Below are 10,470 nucleotides of genomic sequence, written 5' to 3'. Positions count from 1 at the left end.
GCTGTTCGAATTTTTAATTTTTTCCATTTTAGCTAATATGTACTTGCCGTAGGGGTATGACTTGAGGATGTTGACGTGTGGCTTGATGTGCGTCAGTAGCATTTTGTTCTGCCTGTCGTCTGCGATCTCAAACATTCTCTGGACCACGTAGTTGCCGAATCTGTCGCGTAACAAGCTGCTGATAGACCTGAGTGGATGGATGTGTGGTCTGGTTGGATGTGTGGTCTGGTTGGATGTGTGGTTTGGTTGGATGTGTGGTCTGGTTGGATGTGTGGTTTGGTTGGATGTGTGGTCTGGTTGAATGTGTAGTTTGGTTGAATGTGTGGTTTGGTTAAATGTGTGGTTTGGTTGGATGTGTGGTCTGGTTGGATGTGTGGTCTGGTTGGATGTGTGGTCTGGTTGGATGTGTGGTCTGGTTGGATGTGTGGTCTGGTTGGATGTGTGGTCTGGTTGGATGTGTGGTTTGGCTGGATGTGTGGTTTGGCTGGATGTGTGGATACGATTTGCTAGTTTGGGATGTGTTGTAAAATAATTAAAAGTAGTTTTGAAAAGTAATTATAAGTAGTTTTCATTTCAAAATATTCAGGTCAACTTGCATATTCATTAACACAAGTCAAACAGAATTATATCATGGATAAAGTTAAATGAATTAAATAATCTGGAGACCAAAATAGAAATATTTTTTGTACAAGCCAACAGTTAATAAAATTTAGAAACATTCATTAAAATTTAGAGTCTGATTAATACGGTTGATTGATTGATGTGTAATTATTTTTACTTACGACGAGTTGTTGGAGCTTGAAGATGCATTTACTGGTGATGAAGTCGTCAATGGTGACGGTGATGACGAAGAAGAAGATGATAATGTTGATGACGACGATGACGATGATGATGACGCTGGTGGTGGAGATGTCAAACTGTCAGCCAACGAGTTCAAACCATTTAAAGTTATCTCTACGTGAGAACTGTCGTGGAGAGTCATCAAGAGAGTAAAGTTTTTTTAATTAATTGGCACATGTTTGTCAATTAAATTGTGCGCACGTGTAGAATAAATGTGTGAATTAACATAACAAATTAAAATGAAACACACTTGTCGTACGCAGAAAACAATCTGTCAAAAGATGCACAAAGTGGAAATTTACTTCAAAATTATCATTTTCTTGCACGTCATATTTACAATGGACTGACTAACTAACTAACTATCGTGTGTGTAAAGAATGAAATTTGAATAAAATTTATATCATCGTTTGTAACATTTACACGAGGAGTTGATTTGATGAATTGAAATTTGAATTAGCAAATTCACAATTCAGTTATTTAATCTCAAACTGTTTTAAACAATCAAACTAATACAACGTACAATATTTATTGTCTACAAGGTTGCAATCGAAACTAAAGTAGCACTGACCTAGTGATAAAATGGTAAACAATAGAGCCGTTATAAAATAATAGTAATTACAAATAAACTTAATAACAATGCATTGTAAAGTTTAACCTTTGATCTCGCTGACTACTGGCAACTTTCACTGTCGTCATGTGTTTATCATCATTAGCTTCTCTCCTGATGATGTTGTTGTTAGTGTGGTTGATCTTGTTGTTTATAATATTAAGGCTGTTGTTTACCATGCTGTTGTTTTTGCTGTTTTGCGCAATAATTTTGTCCTTTGTTATGTTGATAATGCTGCTGATGTTAAGGTTGTTGCTGATTGTTACGTTGTTGTTGTTGTTGTTGAGGTCTGCAGTATGGAGCATATTTGCACGATCTTTCTTTTGATGGTCGTGTTGCATGCTGCTACGGTTTTCATCACAAACATTTTTTGAAACGTTGCCATTTAGCAAATGATTGTATGTGCTGTTGTCGTTCATATTATCCTGAGTGCTTATATGGTGGTCATTAATACTGTTGCTGCTGCTGCTGCTTCCACTGCTGCTGACAATTCTATCGTTGGAGTATATACAGTTGCTGCTGTTGTCGGAATGTCGTACATCGTCGACATTTTGTTCGACATCGCATCCAAGAATTTCAGTGAATAGGAAATTCCTCTGCTCGTCATCCGCAAACATCATGCACTTCTCAATTACGTTACTGGGGGTAGCGGTGGAGGAATTAGATTGTTATTAGCATCATCATCCTTTCCTGTGCGATCGTCATCATTCTTATCCTTCTATACATCTTCATCTTCATCATCATCATTACCCTCAACATCATCATCATCATCATCATCGTCATCACCATTATCATCATCATCATCATTATCATTACTTTCTACATCATCATTGTATACTTCTTAATCAACACCATCACCATTTCTCCCATCATCCAATCGTCATGTAAATAATGGCTGGTATCATTTGCATGGCAGTACAATATCATCAAATACAAATGGTATACATTGTGTACATTTTTTTTTCTGTCTGGAATTTTGCTATATTTTACATTCATGCATCTTCATCATCCTCCTTTTCATTATCACCATCGTCATCATTCTGATCATCATCATCATCATCTCCATCCTCATCATCATCTTCATCATCATTCTCTTCATTATTATCATCGTCATCATTCTGATCATCATCTTCATCATCATCATCATCATCCTCATCGTCATCTTCATCATCCTCATCAGCACTACTGATAATAGTAATAATGAAAGACTTCGGAATAATTGATTTCATTTCAACGTAGCCTGCAATGTGATGCAATGAAAGGAATTTTATCGCATGCTAAATTCAGAATTCAATTTCAAAATCATATTAACTGTGAATATTTGCATGAAAAAAACCTCTAAAGCTGAAATAAAAATGACATAAACAACGCGAGCAACAGCGCAAAACAACGCCCTAAAGCATGCATATTCATATTTTAAACATTTTTTATTATTCAAAATATCCACGTTAAAGAGATAATAACAAACAACAACAACAGAGCAATGTAAATGACAACAACAACAAAGTTACAACAACAACAACACTACTACTACAACTATTACAACAACAACACTACTACTACAACTATTACAACAACAACTACTACTACTATTACTACAACAACAACAACTACTACTACTACTACCACTACTATTACTACAACTACAACAACTATTACTACTACTACTATTTTTACTACCACCACTACTGCTACTACTACACGCACGCACGCACCACATACAAAAACACAATCTTTAAAGTATATTTCTCAGGGCTTCAAATAAACCTTCTGCTCTTTCAAAATTTTCAAATGTTGTTTACATTAATAAATAACTTTGTCTTGTTTGATGTCAGCTGGTGCGTGTAACGCCAATTTATTTAATATCTAACACACACACGCACACACACACCACATACACACACATATACACACACAACACATACACACACATACACGCACGCACGCACGCATACACACACATGCAAGCACACACACATATACACACAACACATACACACACATACACGAACGCACGCACGCACACATACACACACGCACACACACACACATGCACGCACACACACAAGCATATGTATTTTAACGATGACGGTGATGTTTGAGCCAACAATAATCAATATAGAATATAATGCTTTATATTTTTTAAAGAGAAAAAGGAGAGACTAAATTATAGAGAAAGAAGAATAAACAGAGAGCAGAGATTAGCAGCACGTAACAAAACGTTATGACCGCGAACAGCCTCCAGTTAATCAGGTTATCAACAAATGACACACACCCCCACGTTGATAGGTCTCGTTTCAACCGATGGATCACATGAAAAATCACCTTGAAAGATATCAGCTACATGCAGTGCACATTATTTCCAAAATACACACAGACACAGAGATACACGCACAAGTACACACACGCATACACACGCACGCACACACACACACAATTCTTATGTGTAACGAAACATGCAAAAATATACATGCGTAACTTTTGGGAGTTGCAGTCTTTGCGTCGCAAATGTTTCATAAGTTATAGAAAAAAACAACTTGTGACGTGTCTGTCAACAAGATATCTACACCGCCAAACACTAAACAGAACATTGTTGAGGGCACGAAGATGATGACGACGACGAAGATGATGACGACGAAGATGATGACAACGTAATGGTGTTGATTGATGTTGATTTGTTGATAACGTGAAAAATAACTTGATGGTGATGGTGAAGATAAAGACGATTACAACAACAATGGTCATAGCACTATCGATGATTATGATGATTTTATTAATGTTAGGTGCTGCTCATCTTAACGACATTACAAATCATTAAATATTGTTATATGTTATGTTGGTAAATGTTGAAAAACTCTAAAATGAACTCAACAATCTGATAATTTCTGTTGAAGTCAACAAAAAATGTATAAACTAAACTATATCCGGCCTAAATTTACTGGCATTGATGATTAAGATGCCCTTTCCCACCACACACACTTATGTTTCCCAGCATTTCATTGGTTGAGATGTTTGAGAATGAAAACTTTGCGGGGCTGTGCAGTGCATGTATGCGATAACATTTTACACTGACTCAATAGACCTTTACTGTCTGGAATTATGAATTGTAATGATAAATAAAAAATAAAAAAATATATATATGTATATATAGGTGAGATGTAAAATGTATTAATGAATAAATGAATATAAAACTGTCATAAACGCATATTTGGGATGAACCGTAAAAAGTTTGAATAATATTAAAGGACGCCATATAAATTCTCTAATATTAATAATAACAACAACAACAACAATAATAATAAATGTATGTATAAATGTAAACAAAATGCATGCATCCTAACAAGACACCACAGGCAGATATACGGACACATAAGCATACATAATAATTAATAACAAACCCATGAACTTGAAAGAACACGCATCAAAGAGTCACAAACATGATGAATGGATGGAAAAACAAATGGACGGATAGATGGATAGATAGACGGATAGATAGATGGATAGATAGATAAATAGATGGATAGATAAAAAGATGGATGGGTGGATAGAGGTAGAGCACATACGTTGGCATAAAAAGCAAACAGACCGGGCAGTTTTGTCATCTTTGCCTGTCACGCAAAAACAAATGACCATATTTTGGGTTGGTTAAATTTATTAATATTTCTTTCGTAACATCATAACATTTTGTAATTTAATATTTGATTCATCTACAGAGAAATAGTTCAATGTATTGTCTGTTATCAATTTAATACAGAAACGAATGTATGCTTGTAGGATCAAATTTGTACAATGAAACTACACCATACGTCAGCTGGAAAAGCTTACATCATTATTCGGTGGCTGGTTGGTGATGTTGAAAACGTGAATGGATCTAACTAAACAACAAGGCGATAACATCTATCATCATCATCAGAGCAGTAAAAAATAATGACGCACCCAACTACAAACAGATGAAAAAAATTAAGATGAAATCCTGTATTTAGTTGGAGTGTTGTCGTCTAAACTTTTTGCTCACCAGGATGTGTAAGTGTGTGTGAAAGTTATGCTATGTGAGCGTACGTTAACGTGTCTGTATGTGGATGTGCGTGAATATATATATATATATATACATATATATGTGTGTGTGCGCGTGTGTGCGTGCGTGTGTGTGTACACGAGTGTTAGTGTGTTCTCATAACGGAAACATTGCCTAGACGGAGTGTTTCCTGCAAAACCTGATTCCACTAATGCAATTTAAAACGAGAAACATTTTTTGTTTGTTTTTTGTACAAACATAACTGTGTAGTATGTGAGAATAAACGTATGCACACGCACACACACAAGCACACACACACACATATATATATATAGACATGCACACACCGCATATTTAGATATCCAACTTTTATTTCGCCCCTTAGTCGCACGATTTATTGTACGTGTGTTTAATGAAATACTGAAATTTCATCGCATTGTTACATGCAATTGGAGAAAATCAACTTATCTTCATTTCAAACATAGAGTAGGAGCTACTTGTCACAAAGAATGTGTTTCAAATTTTAGTTTTACTTTATATTTTTTAAGCATCAAATGTTCAGATTGAAATCTAAAGTTCAGCTTGGCTTGTTTCAAGATTTTATCATCAACCCGAATTTAGCAGAAAATTTTTGTTTTGTTTTATAACTAGCTGCATGCATTTACATCACACGCACACATCATCTACTAAATGTCGTTACAAATAAATTTAACATTAGCATCAAAGAAATAGGCTGGCAAAAACGAATACGTTGCATACGAAAGTCTACTGTAGCCGAGCCTAGGTAGATATATAAGCAAGCATGCACACAAATAACTACACACACGCACACTAACTCTCTCTCTCTCACACACACAAACTCTCTCTTTCTCTTTTTCACACACAGACACAGACGCAGACACAAGCAGGTGAATAGATAGCCACAAGTGGCAAGGTTGCACAAATCTCATGACGCCCACTGTCACATCCACTTGAGTCGCACTCGAGCGGAGTATGCGTTACTTACATTCCTTCATCTGCCTGTAGACGCCTGATAAGAGTAACGCGTGCCTCATCTATTTTAAGCAACATCAACAGTCGAATAAATAGAAAGAGATGTGAGACAGTTACAATGTACAGATACATTGGTTGATGTCCAAATCATGGAGTGTTCTTGCCTGCTATCTGTCTCCTATGCTGGCTGCACTTCATGATGAAACTGTTTTCCGATGCACAAAACAGGAAAACGTAATCATCGAAAGTTGAAACAACATTTTGAAATTAAAAACACATTCAAAATGTTTGGTTTAACTTAGCAAAAGTCATTCATTCAAATAGCAAATTCTGATTAAAAATAAACAAACCGAATCCGTTCCTGAAAAGAGCATATAAAATTTGAAAAAAATCTTTCAGCTGCAGAGAATAAATCAGCGAGCACTAAGAACGTGACCAGATAACAAAAACACCGAACAACACGTAGCAACACGAAGCAACATTAAGGAGCTATTAAACGCGTACACGCAATGCCGGTGATCCATCTACTGCTCGAAAATTATTCTACTGCTCAGTTTTTACTTTTTAATCAGTCTTCCTTACAATTAACAAGCACGTTACGACAAAAATTTCAAAGATGAAGTTTACAACGTACGATCCAGCAATGCGTAAATATATACCTAATGATACCAAACGCCAATAGCGAAGATACATGTACATTACATTGCGTAACTGCCTACTGCCCAGGCTTAGAAAGCAACATACAGACAGATGCAAGTGACAGAAGTGTACGACGGAGATTTTAATGTGCACAGGCACGCACCAATTCTCGCGTGTTAATCTTTTCTTCGCTTCAAAAAATAAGTTTGGTTGCAAAAAAAAAATTTTTCAGAATATCATTTTCGAAACTTCATCAAAGAAATGAATTGTTTTGTTAGCACTGTTCATTTAAATATTCAACAAATTTTTTGTGAAATTTCGCAAATATAAACCTTAAAATGTAGTAGAACTATATTTTAGGCTATTGGGTACAATAAAGCGAAATTTAAAAAAACAACTGAAATAAAATCCGACGAGCAGATATCATGCAACACAAAACTCCTCCTAAACAGTCAAACAAACCTCGAATACTTGTGCTGACTTAGTTGGACGACACGGCCTCTGACCCATTCCATCACCACATGGCGGGCCCTATCACCCCCCTTCTCAACCAGGTACTGAATGACGTAGTTGCCGTATTGGTCGTGAATCAGTGATTCGATGCTGGCAAAAATTTCTTCGCGGATGAAAGAAGAATCCTGTTCACTCAGTCGTTCCAAACATCTGCGGCAGCAAGATAATTATTCTACTATATTTATTTTGAATTTGAAATTATAATATTTAATAATATAAAGATTATATTCAAATTATCGGAAGGAGACGAGGAGAGAGAGAAAGAGAGAGAGAGAGAGAGAGAGAGAAAGAGAGAGAGAGTAGGGTAATGGTGATAGCAGATGTGCCGTTTGTAAAATAAATTAAAAAATTGAAATATTACAGAGCAACCAGTGAGGAGAAACCATCATCACTCGACGACATTTGACACCACATCAATCAGTCCACCAATCCAATTGTGATAACATCGACAACAAGGACTAGTAACCAATTACTTACATCAACCGGCCAGTCAATTTCAATCATTTAATCAATCAATCAATCAATCAATCAATCAATCAATCAATCAATCAATCAATCAATCAATCAATCAATCAATCAATCAATCAATCAATCAATCAATCAATCAATCAATCAATCAATCAATCAATCAATCAATCAGTCAATCAATCGATCAACTAATCAATCAATCAATCAATCATTTACTCATTCATTATACTTTCTATCAATCAAATAATCATTCCTTCGTTAATTAATTAATTCATTTATTCATCATTCATTCATTCATTCATTCATTCATTCATTCATTTATTTTTCCGACACCAACCTCTGTATTATTCTACAGGCATACGGGTGATTAGACAGAACTGATACCTTTGAAGAAGGTAACATTTTTTTCATTAAAATATTGTTTATTTAAAATAAATTAAAGTATGATGATTAAGATCAAATTCTAAATCTGCAACCACAAAAATACAAGATGTAACAGAATTGTAACGTAAGAGTAAGCATTATCAGTCAGTCAAAATAATTGTACTGCACATTTTGAAATAGGTAATTATTTTATGTGCCTGAGTAAATATGTAATAGAATGGTTTTAGTTTGAATAATTAAAAATAAAAATATTTTACACAAAAATAGGCAAATACTAAATAAATAATAAAAATAAAACAATAAATTTTACATAATATTTGTACAGACCTTTCCTTTGATTTGATCGACAATCAGCCAGACGTGTTCATATTTCACTTGTTCGATTGCTTTCTGGATGACGTGGTTGGCATTCTGGTTGTAGCAGCAGGCCAGCACGTTTCCATTCAACTCGTTTATCATCTCAAACTGGTCGAATGTTGCGATCAAGCCACATGATTTAAGTTAAATATGTCGTTTGTCATCATTCAAATTAAAAATATCCAGTTTTAAAAGTTTTTTCATGGAATGTCAACATTTTACTAAACTTTGCAAATAAAAAATCAGTCAGTGAAGTTTTTATTGAAGCAATTGATCACACTGATAAAATTTTTTATCAACCAACAAACTAGATAACTGTATAAACGAATGAAGTAATTTATTATTTTTTAAGTTTATTATCCAATCAACCATTCAGCAAAGTTAACAGTTTAAAATGGAGCAAAATTTTCGTATAGGATCTTTAAATCAGCAGATTTTTCCATCCATCCATCAATCAATAAATAATTGATCAGTTAATCAACTAATAAATAAATCAATTAATCAATTAGCCGACAAATCAATCAAGCGACCAACCAATCGGTCGATCGATCAAGCAAACATCACCGACTACCTACTTTGTAATCATCGCAAAAAACTTCGAACGCTTTCTGAACAACCCTGCAACCGTACATGTGTTTCGAAAGATCATAAATAGAGTTAATGATCTTATTTTTTATTTTTAATCTTTGGTCGTTGTCACAGTTGTGTAATAGCTTTTGCACCACGTAATTCCCAAAGAGGTCCATAGATAAGGAGATTATGTGTGGTAGAAGCTCGTTCGTTATTATCGAGACGGAAGTTGTTGTTGCTGCTGCTGCTGATGATGATGTTGTAGTTGTTGTTGTTAAGGATGATAATGATGTTGTTGTTGATGATGATGTTGTTGATGATGATGATGTTGTTGATGTCGGTAGAGATGTTGGTGGATTGGGTGAGGAATTTTGTGATGTGTTGATGCATGAATGCACTATGGCATCGTTCGCATCATTCTTGCCACACTCTAATTTCTCTTGTAAATACCTTTTCAAAAAAAATAACATGTAAAAAGAATTAAATTTATTTAAATTTATCAATTATTTTTTATTATTACCATTAATACTACAATTTATGATTTATTTATTCATTTATTTATTACATTTCCTTTCAATATCAATCTGATTATTTAAAACAAAGCAATTTCATCAGTTGCCGATGTTGTTGTTGGCGGAGGATAGATTAAATAAACACCGATGTTTGTCATAGTAATTTATTTTGTCAATCAGCCAATCTGTCAATCAGTTAAACAATCAATTACTCAGTCAGTCAGTCAGTCAATTAATTAATTAATTAATCAATCAATCTGGACCTGGATCCGAACTGATCCTTCGCAAGATCAACCAAGCATCCGACAGCAGACGACAGCGGCAAACCGGATAATCTCTTCTTCCAGCATTCGTCTGATGTTTTGTTGCTGGTGCCGCTGCTGCAGTTGCTGCTTGTGCTACTGTGCAGTCGACTGTGCAGTAGTTCTTTGAAGCTGTGGTGGTCGTCGGTGGGGTTGTTGTGGTAGTGTTTGTCGATTTTTGTGGTGGTGGTGGTGGTGGCGGCGGTTGTTACGATGAGGTGTGAAATGCGATTTGTAGTATTCTGCGATGCATGCTCATTACACTGTGTT

The 10,470-nt window shown here is 35.1% G+C and overlaps 1 protein-coding gene across 1 annotated transcript; it reads right to left on the bottom strand.

Annotated features, from left to right (window-relative positions):
• Window positions 1–10,235, bottom strand: HELRODRAFT_131366 (hypothetical protein; the record flags this gene model as incomplete). The annotated part of the gene is made up of 8 exons (XM_009017645.1): window positions 1–225; window positions 2,008–2,086; window positions 7,557–7,757; window positions 8,407–8,459; window positions 8,787–8,924; window positions 9,392–9,627; window positions 9,814–9,836; window positions 10,162–10,235. Coding segments are annotated over 8 exons (1,029 nt in total), but the record flags the coding sequence as incomplete, so codon positions are not given.
• Window positions 10,236–10,470: the final 235 nt, after the last annotated feature.

This window comes from Helobdella robusta, assembly GCF_000326865.2.
Source record: "Helobdella robusta unplaced genomic scaffold HELROscaffold_2, whole genome shotgun sequence".
Taxonomy (NCBI): Eukaryota; Metazoa; Annelida; class Clitellata; order Rhynchobdellida; family Glossiphoniidae; genus Helobdella; species Helobdella robusta.
Note: the sequence above shows the minus strand (reverse complement) of the source record. Positions and strands in the feature narration are given on the sequence as shown.